This window comes from Mchenga conophoros, linkage group LG20 (assembly GCF_057382185.1).
Source record: "Mchenga conophoros isolate Kocher_MC1m ecotype Shallow Benthic linkage group LG20, M_conophoros_male_GT1.1, whole genome shotgun sequence".
Classification (NCBI taxonomy): domain Eukaryota; kingdom Metazoa; phylum Chordata; class Actinopteri; order Cichliformes; family Cichlidae; genus Mchenga; species Mchenga conophoros.
The window spans coordinates 17,173,535-17,191,484 of NC_140545.1; the positions used below are offsets into that span (position 1 = coordinate 17,173,535).

The following is a 17,950-nucleotide window of genomic DNA, read 5'->3' on the forward strand; positions in this document are numbered from 1 at the left end:
CTCACATGACACTTAGGAACAAAGAGCCAACCATCTAAACTGATGGTTTCATTTCTCAGATTCAGTAGTACAACATACAGTAGATGTTTCTGACATTTCTGGATCAGGGACAGACAAGGAAAGAAAATTTTAAAAAAGGAATCCTATGAGAACACTTCCAAAGTATTGTACTGTATCATAGCCTTCAGCTTTGACTCAATGGTATGTTTAAAGCCACAGTTGAGCAGGTCTTAGTGATATTAATTAAGGTGTAACTGCCTCCTACTGATAATCCCTCCTCATTTCTCTTTCCAATAAGCTAGTGATCTTTTGATAAGGATATACAAGAGAAGAAGAAGAAGAGCAAGTCAACAATTACACTGTAAAAATATATGTATGTTTATATTCATATATATATATGTATATATATAGCATCTTTAAAATCTATTTATACAGAATGTATATATAGTGTACTTATGGCCATCTTGGCAGAGAAATAAAGGCATCTGAAACAATCACCACTCTCTCGATGCTGTGGTCTCCTCAGGACCAGACATTGTTACATTGCAGAAATGCGAAGAGTCAGGAAAGAAAGTGAGTTCTCTTCTTCTCCTTTATTTATTTATTTTTTAGTGGCACTTTGTGCATCAAAAAATTAAAATCTAGAGTAAGGCTACAAGGGTGTGTATGTTTATCTGATAAAAGTTTGTCAAAGGAGGCCATCCTACAGTATCCTCGAGGGTTGGATATGTCGCTGTGTGTGTTTTAGACTCGTACATCCAGACTAAAACACTGCTGGAATAGAGCTCTATACATGTACCACTGCACTGATGTAAAGAATTCAAAACCGTTACTTAAACAGCCATGGTACGTCACAGAGATTGTGGGTGAGCCACTTCTGGCTGCTACAAAGCGCTTGGGAGAGGTAACATTTTTTTAAATTCCTCTACAAATTGTTCTCATCACCTGACAAAAGCAAATACTCAGAGGATAGTGAAAGTGATTGCTTTTGAGTGTTTTTTTTTTGTTTGTTTGTTTGTTTTGTTTTGTTTTTTAACAATCAGCTGCTGGTACATCTATGCCTAAGCAATCAAACAGTATTTGTACTGATTTTATTTATTTTTTCGTTCTTTATTTAAATATTAGCAGAGGATCTTTAAGACTACTCAGACTCAACTGTCACATCACGCACATAAATAACAAAATAAATATACAGCCATATCAGTCAATTTCTTTCATATTAAATAAATAATAAATACATACTTTCTTTTTGTTTTCATCTCCTCATCTGTGTTTTTTTAATGTAACAGAAAGAACACAAACAAAATAAAAACGAGGAAAACAAGAGCAACAAGCCAAAAAAATATTTTTTTTTACTGTAAAATTATCAAAAAAAATTTGAGTCTATTATAAAATATTTGCACTTAAAAAGGATTTTTAAAAAGTACTCCAAAACAAACTATGCCTTGTCATTTATCTATATAGACTTTTAAAATATTGACGTACGACATCTGCAAATTGCTTTTTGACCTTGATAATCAGTAAAGATGCATTTGTATGTGTGTGTTTCACTAAACAAAGTTAATAAATAGATTGCTTCAAATAAATAAACCTCAATAACATAAATGGCAATAAGTTACAATTTAAAAGTTCACAGGTATAAATAATTCATATATAACAATAATTATTGTACCACAAAAACTAGTCATTGAAATGAAGTGCAATTCCTAGGCTGATAAGTACTATAGATATGACTAACTGAATTCGAAATGTGTGCACACTATTACTATCATTTTATTGGGGGGGGGCTGCAGCGTTTAAATCTAACTTGCGACCTTGCTCGATGAGGTTTTTTTTCCCCACTGATGATTGCTGCAGTAATACCACCAAGCAAACGCACATTCAGTTTGGTGCATGCCGGGGGGTGTGGTGCGAGTATGGTTGTGGATCAGAGAGATTTTCAGAGCCGCAGATGCTTGCCATTGAGAATGCTACAGGAGACAGTGGCGTTGGGAGTCTTCTGCTCCAGTTAGTGTTCCTCTTCCTGTCTCCGGGCTCTGGTGAGCAATACTCGAGCCTCGCCTGTCTCAGTGTTCCGGCCGAGGAGAAATGCTAAAAAACTGACTGACCAGTTGCGAAACCCTCTCCGAAAAACAGTTAAGGACACAAAAGAGACAACAGGTAAACATACAGTATATTTAAACCCCCAGATACAGCTTCTAGTAACATGGATCTTATTCTGGTTCCTCCTTTGAATCCCAGCAGCAGCATGATGTGGATTTTGGTCCGCGTCACTTTTCTTCAACAGAGTGCTCCCTGGGTTGATTTTTTTAAGTTGCCATTTACTTAAATAACCTGAATTCCCTTTTTTTGTTTTTGAATCATATTTCGATATATCATAGAGCTTTTCAACCTCTCTCCTTCCTGACTCCACCTCCACCGTGTTCTCCGCACTTTGGGACAGTTTGCGTTCTCCATTTGTATGTGTGGAGCCTCAAACCTTGATGCCCTTCACAGCTTTGTTGATGCTCTCCAGCAGAGCCTTGTTCTCGGGGCTCTGGAAGCAGTCCTTGTTGGTGTACATGTCAGTCAGGGTGCTGATGTATCTGTCAAAGTTCTGCTCTGTGATTGGCTCCTGCTGTGGTGCAAATGAAAACCAATCTCAACTGAGGGGGGCAAACAGAAACAAGGCTCCACACGCTCTTCAGCGCACCAGATTTGCCTTCAAACAAATGCACAATCAATGACAACAGGGTGTGAATGCGGACTTACCATGTGCGGCAGACGGATATTAGCCAGGCTGCGGATGAGGGCTCGGCTCAGACCAGACAGCTCCATGAACAGAGCCTCATTCTGCTCCTCAATCATCTTATTCTCGTGCTCAATGCTTTTCAGGTTCTTCTCCATAGAGGAGATCTGCAACGCACAGCAGCAGACCATCAGCAAATGTTTTAATATTCAACTAGAAATTCATATCTATTTAATAACAGCTGTGGTGACTGGCAATGTAGTGGCCATAGTCCAGACATTATACAGACATTTTTGTCTTCTCTAGTGGCTCGCACCATCTTCATTGTTCCTGGGTCCACAAATCTAATGTTGGTTCCAGTTCAACATTGCAAGTAACCAGTCAGATTGTAGCGATGACATAATTTTGGGATGTGGAAACACCATGCATCACACATCACAACAATGTGATTGGTCAGATGCAATACTGATACTGGACAATTTTTACCCATCTTTAAAGTGTCCTGCTGCCTGCAGTGCTCTTTAGAGTCTTAACTGCAGAAACTGTAATCCTGGTAAAAGACGTTCCAGATAAATATCCTCCTAAAATTATAGTTCTCTATTCATTCTCAACAGTGTCATGCTTATGAAACCAAGGTTTCATAAGGTGGTGACAGTGATCAATAATTACTTTATCTCTTTCGCAAGAGACTGGCTAAGGTAGGCAGTACTGCTGTTGCATGGAGAAACTGGAGCTCCTCGAGAAAACAAGAGCATACACTGAAGATCACACTAAAGGGAAAAAAAAACCCCAACAACAAACACACACCTGAGTCTGCAGGTTGACCATGTCAGCCTCCATTTCATTGTTGGATTCATTAAGGTCATTAATCTCTTTGTTGAGCTGCTTGATGTCCTCATCATTGTCCAAAACTAAAGGAGAGGCGAAGAGAAAAGCACGTTTTGCAAAAAAAAAAACCCCCAAAAGAAAACAGAAAAAAAACTCTATTCTAACATTGGCATTTTTATTATTTGACTCAGTAACAAGGGGGGGGGGGGGGGGGTTCCGCTCAGTGAACACATAGATTTTTCTTAATTAACCATCGTACCATCACTGGCTCTGAACTTAGTGCTCAGATAGTCTTCTGTAGGGAACTTGGCCTTCTTCTTAGCATACAAAGCTCTGGGGCATCCTGAGAGGCTGAAATGAAATTCAGAGAGGGTCAAATTTAACATTACATCTACATAAAGAACATTATAAGTTACAGTGGCATGTGTTAGTTATATACTGCTGCTATGGGGGAAAAGCTTAGCCTAGAAAAATAACTGGAAACGGCAAGACAGACTATTTAACACATGGTGAAAACATCTCAATATTCTTATTTAACTTTCGACAAAGCAAATAAATATTTCCAAAGTGTTCAAGTGCTCATCTTTAACTATCAAGCTGTAAATTAGCTTAACTTAGAATAAAGACTTGACTACGTTTAAATCAGTTTAAAGTTGAAAATGACCAACTTATGGGGTGTTTACAGAGATTTGCGTATTCTTCTTTGGGTCAGACATAGCGATTTAAAAATATAGTATCAAACTGAAGCTTTACATTTTAGCATTTGTGATACATTTTTAAAAGAGATAACTAAATAACTAAAATATCCACACATTAAAAAAGAGAGATTCAGAGATACTTGGCCGTTGGCTGCATTTTATAAAATCTGAATTCCTCATTTAATCGATTTGTTTCAAATTTGAAGATACTGATCAAAGCCTAAGCTTACCTGCGGTGTGTGAGGAAACTTCCGTTAGCATGTCCAGAGCCATCACAACCTGGGGTGGGGCAGGTTGGACCCTCTGTCTTGAAGGCCTTCCAGTTGAATGGCGTGCCATTCAGAAGACCCTCCTTTTGTCTACGGGCCGCCAGCGGGCACCCGTAAGCGCTACGATGTGTGGCGTACTTTCCACTGATGTGGCCCAGGCTGTCACAGCCCGGCACCGGACATCTGCAGAGAGCAGAGGTGGTAAGAAGAAGAAGAGAGGAGAAGAAAAAGTATGGAAGACAGGAAGCAGATACGGAAAGAAAGAGAATGACGGGGCACAAAGGTTAGACAAGGAGAATGCAAAAATGAAAGTAAAGCGAAAACTAAGATAATTCTTATCTTAAAAACTGAAAGGTTTTTAGCAGTTTTGCTAAATTCTGTATTGGACATATTATTACAATGCAAGATATTGCTGACAAATGAGCTATTACAATTTGGTACATGCTTTCTCCACATACTGTTATATTAACAGTTTTGTGTGCAATATGAAGCCCATGTATTTCTTATGTAATAACAATGTACTCTGCAATAGTCTACCATGAATTATATTCAGAATCAGTATCTGCAGTAAGTGTATTTTCCCATGAGTAAGTTGATTCAGTTACGGGGACAGATCACTACCTCTGCATATGATTCACAGTGACTTTCCTCTCTTTCTTTCTCTGTCTCTCTCTCTCTCGCTCTCTCTTTCCTTTATTGCATTTTAGTTTTACCGTCAGTCATGCTAAAAGCAGACGTTATGACTTTCTGAGCGGTACGAACTTTAAAAGCTCGGAGTCCTCCTGGTTGTCCTTGGCAGGAGTTTTAATTCCACTTTTCTTGGCACGCGGGCACCCAGAGAGACTGAAAACAGAAAGTATGGAGTTGATAACATAGGGCTGGAAAGAAAAGGTCTGGTGAAGTGATTACTTAATAAAGGAAGAGAACATGGTAAGGAAGAATAATTTTACAGAGGTTCTTCAACCAAATGACAAACCAAATCCATTGAAAAACGCCTAATATGGATGAAAATAGGATTATGTGTATGTGGTGCCTGTCTAATCTATCGTGAACTGTCGCTAGGCCTCTCTGACTAGCTATACATATGTATGTTTGTGTATGTGTGTGTGTGTGTGTGTGTGTGTGTGCACGCGCATTTGTGTTCTGTTACCTTCTGTGTGAGGCATAGTTTCCTGTGATGTGACCTGAGCCGTCACATCCGGGAGTGGGGCATCTAGGGAAAAAAAACAAAGCAATGTTCAAAGTTAGGCAGAAAAAATTAACACAGGGAGTTTTCACAACTGAAAACTGAGGTTTACTATTTATCTGCTTAATCTTAAACAAATGATCACAATGTGTATATTCAATTCAGTTCCGTTTTATTGATATACTGCCAAATCACAACAATAGTCACCTCAAGGCCCTTAATATTGTAAGGCCCTAAAACAATACAGCAAAACCACATCAATCAGATGGCCCCCTGTGTGCAAACACTTTGGCAACAGTGAGAAGGAAAAACTCCCTTTTAACAGGAAGAAACCTCTGGCAGAACCAAGCTGAGGGAGGGGCTGAGAGAGGTGTCTCCCAGATTCACCCACCCTTGAAACCTTGAGACACTAAAAGTCTAGCTGTTGTTTTAGACTCCCTTGGTACCGTCAGCTCATGAATGGCACACAGCTTTCTCAGCTGCGCCTCACAAAATCAGAAATCATATTTCTTAGCCATTGCAATACAACTTTCATTCTAAAAGTGACCTAATCTGCTAACATGGAAGAGTATAGTTTCAGAACCACACATCAACGCCGCTCTTTTCTCTCTTCTCTTTCCACTCGCCCCTTCCAGACCGGGTCTGCCTGAGGCGTCTTCATGTTAAAAGGGAATTCTTCTTTCCCACTGTTTCTAAGTGCTTACACATAGTTGTCTGATCTTTGAGGTTCTCTGTCTAATCTTTCATTATTATTAATAATAATAATAATAATAATAATAATAATAATAATGTTGTTGTTGTTGTCTTTACAATAATAATGAACACTTGCTGTGAAGTGGTGCTATATAAATGTAATTGTAATGACCAAGAAGTTGCTTCTGTTCATAGATGTTGTGTTTTCAGTGGGAGAAATGTTTATTTTCATCTAAGTGACTATTTCAGTCAAACACCAAAGATCTTGTCTAGTCCTGTCTTTCAAATAAGGCCCATGGTCAAAATTAATCCACTGATCTTAAAAAAATAAAATAAATTCAGCCCTTTTTTCCCTTCTAGGCTTCAGTTTCCTCCTTTCTGATACGCACACAAAAAACTCTCTCTGGACTCTGGTTTAGTTCTGAGTGATCATCATTGAACACATATCATCCCAATCCTGCCCAGCCATTTACACCTTGTATTTGTATTAGAACTGATTTTAGGATTTTATAGATCTATAATTTTTTTTAATGTATTTTTTTTATATTTGTCAGCTGCTTTTCAGCTTACCTGTGTATAATTGTATAACTGTGTTATAATTGATTTATTGCTTGTTTTAGTATTTATCAATTACATTGATAATTTGCATTTTGTATTGTATTGTAAGCTCTGATTTCACCGTGCTATATGAAAAAGTTATTCTAGCTTTCCAGGCTCTTTGCCATTCGAACACACCCGGTATCTGTACATGTTGAGCTGTGAAAAGCCTTTGTAAGTTTCATTCACATTTACATGAAGTAATTGAAGTGAAAGCAAGCACAGACATAGGAAAAACCACCATGACAGATGCAGCGGTAGCACAGAAAGCAGCCAGCAACAATAGATAAGTTAACGTCAGCAGAATGAAGTGCTGTGGTGCTGGACAGTGTCAGTAGCAGTGAGCTGAAGTGGCAGCGAAAAGGCAGTGAAGGTGTAGAGCAGACATACTTGAGTTCAGGGGTGTGGGCCGCCATGAGGGACCGAAGGCTCTTATCAGCGAGAGGACACCCAGACAGACTGAGAGAGAAAAGACAGGCAGAGGAAGAGAAGGACGAAAAGGGGGGAAGCAAGGGGTGAGAGGGGGTTGAAAGGAGAGAGGAGAAAGATGTGAGTAAAGGGAAATCAAGAATGCAAGGCATACCAAGGTCATTTAGCAAGAAGAGGACAGACAGCAAGAAGTAAATTACTGATGCATATCAAAGTCAATGACCGTCTTTGCTTCCTGGGCTCACGCTACATTATTGCCTCTGGCATGTCAGGATCAAATAAAATGTTTGAATTAGTCTCGGTGTGCCGGCTTTGGAGTGAGAAGCAGAGGGAGAGTCTCAGTAGATCTAACATTTCATGTACAAGCTTATATAGAAAGCAGCAGTGCACACTAGTGCCCGAATAAGCCTACATACCTGCGATGGGACGCATAGTTCCCAGTGATGTGGCCGCTGCCATCACAGCCAGGTGTTGGACACCTGCAGAGGGGACAGACACGCAGTTAGCAGTGGCAGAAGGAGAAAGCGACAACTTTAGGGATTAGATGTACAAAGTTATTTTTTATAAAGGAAAAACAGAGGCTGATCATACACCTATATTCACGGCAAATATGTACATAGAGTTTACATAGAAGGTCGTTAGTTGTAAGGTTCCCATAAATACCTGGGGGTAGTACATTTGTACACACTCTGATGGAACGATCAGAGTGTCACTACCCTTCTCACAAAGCACCAGACGTTCAGGGATGATTTTTATCCCGGTTGGCTGGTCATGGCCTTAAACTCACATCCACAGAACATCTAAATGTGGTTGAAAATTGCAATATGAAAAGTCATCTTTTCAGGATGTTACAACAAACTAGTTTCAACCTAATTTCACTAATAGCCCACTGAGCAATTTTCTGTTTATCAGAGCTTTAAAAGACGTCTAAATGGTACATGCTAAAACAGGGTTACATGTGGTTCAAGGGTCAATGTTTAGTAGATTTCTACATCACACCGAGCAGGTTGTTTGTTTTTTTCCAGAGCAAATACATGTGTCTGTGTGTTCTAACTTTAATAATTGATTAACAAAGGATTGCGGCCAGACTATCACGCAACATTCTCTCTCTCTCTCTCTCTCTCTCTCTCTCTCTCTCTCTCTCTATATATATATATATATATATATATATATATATATATATATATATATATATATATATATTGCTTAGAATTGTACAAGATCAACAGGACCCTAAGAGCCTTCATCAGGAACTCAATGGGGATGTGGCGTACAACACTAGAGGCCAACTCCAAGCCCATAGCACAAGTCACCATCAAGTGCGGGATCTACCAAGGAGATGCTCTGTCTCCACTGCTGTTCTGCATAGGCTTGAACCCCCTCAGTGAGGTCATTAACAAGACTGGCTACGGATACAGACTACGGAATGGAGCAGCTGTCAGCCACCTCCTGTACATGGATGACATCAAGCTGTATGCCAAGAATGAATGAGACATCGATTCACTGATCCACACTACCAGGCTATACAGCAATGACATTGGAATGTCGTTCGGACTGGAGAAGTGTAGTCGAATGGTAACAAAGAGAGGGAAGGTAGTCAGAACTGAGGGGATTGAACTACCAGAAGGCCACATTGCAGACATAGAGGACAGTTACAAGTACCTGGGGATCCCGCAGGCAAATGGGAACCATGAAGAGGCCGCTAGAAAGGCTGCAACCACCAAGTACCTGCAGAGGGTCAGGCAAGTCCTGAGGAGTCAGCTGAATGGTAAGAACAAGATCCGGGCCATCAACACGTACGCCCTGCCCGTGATCAGGTACCCTGCTGGGGTAATAGGCTGGCCAAAGGAGGAGATAGAAGCCACTGACATAAAGACAAGAAAGCTCCTTACCATGCATGGAGGGTTTCACCCCAAGTCCAGCACCCTGAGGCTGTACGCTAAGCGGAAGGAAGGGGGCCGGGGACTGGTGAGTGTCAGCACCACAGTCCAGGATGAGACAATGAACATCCAAGAATACATTGGGAAGATAGCCCCAACTGACCGAGTGCTCAGTGAATACCTCAGGCAGCAGAAACCCAAGAAAGAGGAGGGAGACGAGGAACCATCATGGAAGGACAGGGCCCTGCACGGTATGTACCACCGGCAGATAGAGGAGGTGGCTGATATCCAGAAATCCTACCAGTGGCTGGACAAAGCTGGACTGAAAGACAGCACAGAGGCACTAATCATGGCAGCACAAGAACAAGCTCTGAGTACAAGATCCATAGAGGCTGGGGTCTATCACACCAGGCAAGACCCCAGGTGCAGGCTGTGTAAAGATGCCCCAGAGACAATCCAGCACATAACAGCAGGGTGCAAGATGCTAGCAGGCAAGGCATACATGGAACGCCATAACCAAGTGGCCGGCATAGTGTACAGGAACATCTGTACCGAGTATAACCTGGAAGTCCCAAGGTCAAAATGAGAGATGCCCCCAAGGGTGGTGGAGAATGACCGAGCTAAGATCCTGTGGGACTTCCAGATACAGACGGACAAAATGGTGGTGGCTAACCAACCGGACATAGTGGTGGTAGACAAACAGAAGAAGATGGCCGTAGTGATCGATGTAGCGGTTCGGAATGACAGCAATATCAGGAAGAAGGAACACGAGAAGCTGGAGAAATTCCAAGGGCTCAGAGAAGAGCTCGAGAGGATGTGGAGGGTGAAGGTAACGGTGGTCCCCGTTGTAATCGGAGCACTAGGTGTGGTGACTCCCAAACTAGGCGAGTGGCTCCAGCAGATCCCGGGAACAACATCGGAGATCTCTGTCCAGAAGAGCGCAGTCCTGGGAACAGCTAAGATACTGCTGGGTGTTTTTATATATATATATATATATATATATATATATATATATATATATATATATATATGCAAAATCGTTGCACCCCTAATATATATATATATATATATATATATTAGGGGTGCAACGATATTCGTATATATATATATATATATATATATATATATATATATATATATATATATATATATATATATGCAAAATCGTTGCACCCCTAATATATATATATATATATATATATATATATATATTAGGGGTGCAACGATATTCGTATCTATATTGAACCGTTCGATACAGTGCTTTCGGTTCGGTACGCATATGTATCGAACAATACAACATTTGTAATTTATTTTATCAACTTTCCTTCTGACGATGCTGTCTGTGTTGAGCGCTCAGTGAATCTGCGTTCGACTACTCCGCCTAGGCTGCACTGTCGAGCGCAGATCCACTGAGCGCTCAACACAGACAGCATACTCAGAAGGAAGAGCGCAGGGCAAGCTAGCAAGACAGAAGTTAAGCTCTCCTTGCAACATGGACCTCCCCCACCCTCATTCAGATCTGGCATTTGGAATTATTTTGGTTTTCATGTGACGTATGACCCTGAAGGTAAGCGAGTCATGGACTAAAGTAAAACAGTACGTTGGATGTGCCATGCAATGCTCAATTACATGGGTGGGAAACTAGTGTGTTAGCGCAGTTAGCTCGTTAACGTGTTGGCCGTCTAGCCCCATGCACGGGGCGATAGGCGGTAGCTCGTTAACGGAGATTTGCCGTGTTGTGGCGTTAAGGTCATTTCAACGAGATTAACCTGAAAGCACTAGTGGGAACACAACTAATATGACTGCACATTTACGCCGACATCATCCTAGTGCAAAGACAAAAACAACAAGCATGCTACTAACTTTAGCCGAGTCATTTAGACAGCTGTTAGCACATGATTCTCCTTATGCTGCTGAGAATATAGCCCAGAAGAAGCGGATAGTATAGCTTTTATTTTGGAAAGAGACATTTCTCTGTAATAAACTCTCTTTTCCAAAGATGAGTGATTCCTCAATCAGATACAGGGCTTGCAATATTGCTAGCCCGACGTCCCGGGGCTCGCGATTTTTCCAGTCAGGCTACCAAAATCTATCTCTGCCCTGCCCGTCGGGCTATTGTAGGAAGGAAAAATATATGTCAATGCTTTTGCATTCTTTCAGAAATGTAGCTGGGTAATTATGTCATTGGCATCGGTGAGCCACTGTCAATATGTGACATATTGAAATCGCGTTTGAATTTGCGCTTGTTTTTTTTGCTTTCACTTTGCAATCGTGCGAACTGTGTATAGAGAGCGACAGCACTGATCTGTGAGTGATGATAATTTGTGCACCAATTCCTCTGACATCGTCTTATTAATCGTTAGCTTACTATGCAAACATGACAAGTGAAATCTCCCGCAGCAAGCTTAAACATGTGAGAGGTTGATCGCGCAGAGAATCGCTGAGCTTATGTGAGTGCGTGTGTAAAAGCAGCAGGATATATATTTTAGTTCTGCTGAGCCAAATAAGACAGGTCAGGGTGAAGAAGTGACAGCCAAAGAAAAGCTTACCACAAAACGGAGAAGTTATGACAAATCAGACTATAAGGCAAAAAGAAAGTGCAGCTTTATGGTTTCATGGACAAAATAATTTCTGTGGCTACAATATGACAAGCTAAATAACCAGGGCTGCACATAAGTGGTCCGCAGGTGCGCATTCACTGTCAAAATAAAAAACACGCACAAGGGTTAGGGTTAAATTTAAAAACTGTACTTTTGAGTTAAAATATATATTTATAATTTTAATAAATGACAAATTAAAAAGGCATGAACATTTTTTTGTATCGAAAAAATATCGAACCGTGACACCAAAGTATCGAACCGAACCGAACCGAACCGTGAATTTTGTGTATCGTTGTACCCCTAATAAATAAATAAATATATATATATATATATATATATATATATATATATATATATATTTTTTTTTTTTTTTTTTTTTTTTTTTTTTTGCAAGCTTTTTTGTGCGAGTCTCTGGACAGTCAGAACGGTGGTATAGTGGTGAGTATTACTGGCTCAACATGAGAAAGTTCTGCTAGTCAACAGAAATCTCTTCTTTAACTTTTATTTAGAACTAAAAGGATGTCTTTTTCTACATCCCTTTTCACTGATCTTTGTACTGAACTGTAGGGATGGCAAAAAAATCACTACAGCACAGTATCGATATAGGAACACTAAACATTGATATTTTTTATGAAATTAATTAAAATACCATGGGAGCACTATGAACAAGAGTGCTGATTAAATGTGAAGATATGTTAAAACCGAAAAACCACCACTTAGCTTGACAAAGCTACCTCATAACGAAGTGCAAGTTTATGGTTTTAGTCACACGAGTAAAAAATACAACATCAACCTTTGTGCATCTACAAAAAAGATCAGTGACTTGTGACTATAGTGAATTTTGTCACATTTGGTGATCAGTTGCAACTCATAGTGATGGCTTGAGGGTGTTGATTGCAAGGTGATTGGATTGCACAGGTTGCCTGATAGGAGGCTACATTTCTACAAGCAGTCTGCAATCACTCTCAGAGAGATTGTCAAAGATTTGCAAATAACTGCTATTAAATGTATACATTTATAAATTCAGACAGATTGCCAGCATGTTGCCATCAGTCTGAATGAGTCTGTCAATGAACACAACGCGAGGGGCCTCAACTCTGGTTTTGTTCTGCTTATATTCCTATGAAACAGAAACGTTACAGTTAAATGTGAATTTCTGTCTATTTAGACAGCAAATGGATATGTGATTTATCACAGTTAATTGCTGTTTTATCAAAAACAGATTTCATGTAATTGCCAACTTGACCTCATTCAACTGCAAACTGGTAGCAGATTGATAGCAGACTGACTCTTATAACAATTTATGGCAGGTTTTAGTGACAGTGTTGTTTTGCTGCAAAAAGAAAAAACATATTCAATAAAACAGATATTGACAAAGTGTAAATTTGAGGGAATATTTTGTAGTTTTAAAAAGGTGATAAATTACAGTATATGTTATTGCAGTAATCAGGATGCAAAATGTTAAAAATCACAGTAATACTGTAACTGAACCCTGACTCCTCCCTTAGTAATGCTGCAATTATGATGCATTGAGTATTTTTTCCTCACCTTTCTCCCTCACTATGTGTTAATAGACCTCTCTGCATTGAATCATACTTGTTATTAATATGTGGCTCTCTTTCAGAGCATGTATTTCATCCTGTCTCCCTTCTCTCTCCCCAACCGTTTGCAGCAGATGGCCCCGCCCCTCCCTGAGCCTGATTCTGCTGGAGGTTTCTTCCTGTTAAAAGGGAGTTTTTCCTTCCCACTGTCACCAAAGTGCTTGCTCATAGGGGATCTAATGATTGTTGGGTTTTTTCCTCTGTATGTATTAAAGTAGGGTACTTTACAATGTAAAGCACCTTGAGGTGACTGTTGTCGTATAAATAAAAGTGAATTGAATTGAATTGAATTAACCTTGAGTTCAGTTGAGATATTATGATATTGTTGGGTATGTATCGATTCCCTCTACTAACATAAAGAGAAAACTTTTTCATTTTTTAGCCAAATCTCAACATCATGTCTAATAAAATCTTCTTCTTCTATTTCCTTTAAATTAGTTTTTTATGATTATTTCTTAACCTGGGTTGATGTAATTAAGCACATATAATCTTATGTTTGTGAAGGTTCTCAGTCATCCAGGTCATCGTAGTCAAAGGAGCTTGCAAAGAAAAGCACCTGGGTCAAAATCAAGACACAAGAAGTGGAATCCTTCACTGCGCACATTAACTCTGTGGATAAAAACATCAAGTTCACCAGGGAAGACACAAAGGACAACTGTTTGCCTTTCCTGGACTGCGCTGTGCACATTGAAGAGAATGGCAACCTCAACATCGAAGTTTACCGGAAGCCCACACACACGGACCAGTACCTCCTGTTCGACTCCCATCACCCTCTGGAACACAAACTTGGAGTAATTAGGACCCTACACCACCGGGCAGAACATGTTCCCTCTAAGCCTGAAGGAAAAAAGAAGGAACACACACATGTAAAGGAAGCACTCAAAACATGCGGCTATCCTAAATGGGCGTTCTTAAAGTCAGCAAAGAGGCACAGAAAAGAAGATCAGACACCAGCGAGGGAGGATAAGAAGGACAGACGCAACAACATTGTCATCCCCTATGTAGCCGGTGTATCAGAAAAACTCAGTAGAGTTTTCTCCAAGCACGACATCCCGGTGCATTTCAGACCCAGCAACACGCTCAGACAAAAACTGGTTCACCCGAAAGACAAAATGCCAAAACACAGACTTAACAATGTGGTGTATGCTGTACAGTGCAGCGAGGAATGCTCAGACCTCTACATTGGAGAGACCAAACAGCCACTTCACAAGCGCATGGCACAACACAGAAGAGCCACCTCCACAGGACAAGACTCAGCAGTCCATCTGCATCTTAGGATAAAGGACACTCTTTCGAGGATGCCAATGTTCACATTTTGGACAGAGAGGACAGATGGTTTGAAAGAGGAGTGGAAGAAGCCATCTATGTCCACTGTGAGCGACCATCTTTGAACAGAAGCGGGGGTTTACGACACCAACTCTCTGCCATCTATAATCCAGTTTTGAGATCCCTTCCCAGACGCCTTAACGCCCACTCACATCCTGGGCCATCTGACCTCAGGAATTCGCATGATAAGGTGGGGCCAGGTTTCACAATGAACTCACCCGAAACTCTGGCTGATTGGGACCCACGCCCAGTTTCACACCTTGGCTCAGGCGATTAGAGGATCATCAGGGGGTCCTTTTGTCCCTCTGTGGGGGGATACTCCCACTAGGTTTATATCTGGGACTCTCCACCATTTGACCTTAGAACTGAAGAAGCTTCTCGGATGAGAGGTGAAACGTCTTCAAGCAACTTAAAGAAGTCCAGACTCTTTTCTTTGCAAGCTCCTTTGACCACATATAATCTTGTTACCCATCAGGATATAAGAATGACTTCTAACTCATTGCCTTATTACTTACGAGAGCAACTCCTTCTTGCTATCTTTGGGCTGAAATTTGACCTTGAAGCTTGGGGTTGTGACCTCTCCTGGGTATTTCCTCTCCTCTAGGCAATCCTGCATCATGTCACAGTCCTCTGGTTCGGATGAGACGTACGACTGGCCGGTATGCTCCATCTGAAAAGTGATTAACACACTGGTAAATCCACTGCAGGCCTTTTGCTCTTTAAATTGTGGCTTGACCTATTATCTGAATTTAGTTTTTTAAATATCTGCTTCCAGGTAATAGTTTGCTATTGTATATCTGAATGCAAGCAAAGAAACTTTGCAAACACCATGTGCACACAATCCTCTTTTATTCTTTTGCAGACAAGTGATGTTTCCAAATGCAGAGTGTCCTCATAAAAAATTAACATTCAAGGCCCTTTATATTTCTTTTGAAAAAGTTCAAAGGAGTAAAAATTAGCATATGCCAAATCCAGGATGGTGCAATGCACCTGACACACTACCTCTGTTACACAGTGCAATGTTTTAACTGTACAGTAACTCTCACATTTCAGTGAAATAAATGAATAATACAAAGAGGAAAAGGGAACAGGGAATAAGAAAAGGGAATTACACAAAGACAAAGTGATGTAAACAATTAAGAGTTTTTCATTCAAAAGGCTTAGGGGGAATTTTGTCTGTTGTTATTTATGTCGCAATATCTCCTCTGTGAGTAACATCTGAGGAAATACACCGTGTTTGGAGCTCGTACTTTTGTTCTGTCTAATTGTACTGACCTCGTCCATTTCCTCCTCTCTTTGACGGTTAGGTTTGGTGTAATCCAGAGGTCCCTCCCAGTCCTCCTGCTTGTAGGTGTGTATGCTTGGTGATGTCATCCCGCTGTTTCCACCATGATGCAGTGAGGAAGAGGAGGAGGAAGGGTCTGGAGACCGAACGCCGGGGCTCGTCCCAGACAGACTTCCCTCTCGTTTAATGGGTTTTTTCATGCTCAGGTCCAGGGTGCCGTTCTCATCCACTTCAATGTCCATTTCCTGGAGACAATGCAACAGGAATTTATAGCTGAGCCTATGTTATTACCTGCTTATAAGTATCCTTGTAATTTTCAGTTGAGCCCCAATTTGAGACTTCAACAAATAAATAATTTTAGACAAGTGACAGTGAAGTACCAAATGAAAAATGATTAATAATATCCCTATATGCCCACTTTGAGGGTATACTACACACGAAATAGTCTGCTGAAATCTGCACTGAGATACCATTACAGTAGAATTTAATTGAGCTTTGGGCATACAGAACTTAGTCTTACACACATTCATGTCATTATTTGAAACTTTTGCCCTGTTTGAAACTTGAGTTTTAAAATATATTTGTTTTTATTGCAGCTCACTCTGTATATGAATGCAATTATGCTTTATTTCCTGTTAAAAACTTTGGAGCTCAGTGCATAATCTGGGAGAAAATTAATGGAGAAACACAGCTAACTAATACATCTAATTAAGTATTCTCAAATGTGAATAACTAATGCAGTCTCCTCTGGTGCACTTCACTGTATATGTGAGGCAGTCCTGTGTGATGATGATTGGGATTATTTTAATTACCCTCTTGAGCAGATTCTGATGCAGCGCTACATATCTGCCTGAATTCTAATTTCATATATTCTAAATAAAAACTGAACTTTCATGTGGAGAAATGTTGCTTTCGCTTCTACCTGCTTGTAAAACTGCCCTCGAGCCTGTATCAAACAAGCATTTTCACAGTCATGCACCAGAGTGACGGCCTCTTTCAGAGCACTACACACTCAAGTTCAGAACACCAGCCTCATCGCCTAAGCATGTTAGTCATGATATCTAATGTACTCTGGTGCCAACAGCACGAACACTGTGCTCCATCTCTCCATGCTTTATTATAGTTCTGGCAGGTGAAGAGAAACAGAAGGGTGAAAAGAGCAATGTTTTCAGCATTCATGTAAAATGGTGCTCATATGGGCTGGTCAAGGGCCAGAAAATTCAAAGGGTTAGGAGAAGAGGAGAGAAAATGGGAACAGTTCCCAGAAATGTCCCAGGTTGATGAGCTCAGTGTTCCAGTGTTTCAATATTGGATTTCAACTGGCTCCAACTCTGATTCCAGATCAGTCCCCAGTTGATCTGCACAGCTAAGGCATGCTCTTGGATCTGTGCCTTGCTGAACACCTTGCTCTGCTTTGCTGCCAGAGACATTAATTTTCACTTTTTATCTTCCTAAAAGCATGTCAGAAATCGAAAAATGATGAAGCAGTCACTTTCTCTCCTCTGTGAGGCAAAAAGGCTTTTAAAAATCACAATATGGGGGAAAGTGGAGCTCCTATTATACCTCCTGTGCACAGAAAAGAGAAAGAAAGTGAGGGAGATAGGGAACGAGCGAGGAACAGGGAGGCTTGCTTAGGGAGGAAGAGAGAAAGAGGGTAAAAGGACATGTGAGAAAGAAAATGATAGAAAGAGAGTGGGAGATCCGTCCAGCAGATAATGAAAAAAGGCTACCTGGTGGAAAAGTAATCCAGGCAACTGGCAGTCAGCCAAATTCAATAACAACATGAAAAGTGTGTGGGATGGAGGGATGAAACGATGAAAGAGGATGGAA

General features: G+C 40.6%; 1 protein-coding gene and 1 long non-coding RNA gene across 7 annotated transcripts in view; one reads left to right on the plus strand and one right to left on the minus strand.

The window, feature by feature from the left end:
- Positions 1 to 1,089: 1,089 nt before the first annotated feature.
- The window catches only part of myt1b (myelin transcription factor 1b), a 143,932-nt gene continuing 127,071 nt past the window's right edge, over positions 1,090 to 17,950 (minus strand). For 5 of the 6 annotated variants that reach the window (XM_085260993.1, XM_085260995.1, XM_085260994.1 and 2 more), the window contains 11 exons: positions 16,111 to 16,365; positions 15,351 to 15,505; positions 7,845 to 7,907; positions 7,390 to 7,458; positions 5,674 to 5,736; positions 5,286 to 5,366; positions 4,485 to 4,706; positions 3,816 to 3,907; positions 3,536 to 3,639; positions 2,752 to 2,895; positions 1,090 to 2,617 (listed from right to left, as the gene is read on the minus strand). In XM_085260993.1, coding sequence (XP_085117119.1) covers positions 2,474 to 2,617; positions 2,752 to 2,895; positions 3,536 to 3,639; positions 3,816 to 3,907; positions 4,485 to 4,706; positions 5,286 to 5,366; positions 5,674 to 5,736; positions 7,390 to 7,458; positions 7,845 to 7,907; positions 15,351 to 15,505; positions 16,111 to 16,365 — 1,392 coding nt within the window. In that variant the 3' untranslated portion in view covers positions 1,090 to 2,473. The remainder of the gene's footprint in view (positions 2,618 to 2,751; positions 2,896 to 3,535; positions 3,640 to 3,815; positions 3,908 to 4,484; positions 4,707 to 5,285; positions 5,367 to 5,673; positions 5,737 to 7,389; positions 7,459 to 7,844; positions 7,908 to 15,350; positions 15,506 to 16,110; positions 16,366 to 17,950) is intronic. The other variant, XM_085260996.1, reaches the window with a different exon arrangement.
- Positions 10,772 to 16,257, plus strand: LOC146550593 (uncharacterized). The gene is made up of 3 exons (XR_014890284.1): positions 10,772 to 10,875; positions 15,440 to 15,527; positions 16,143 to 16,257. It is a non-coding gene; the product is annotated as an uncharacterized LOC146550593 (long non-coding RNA).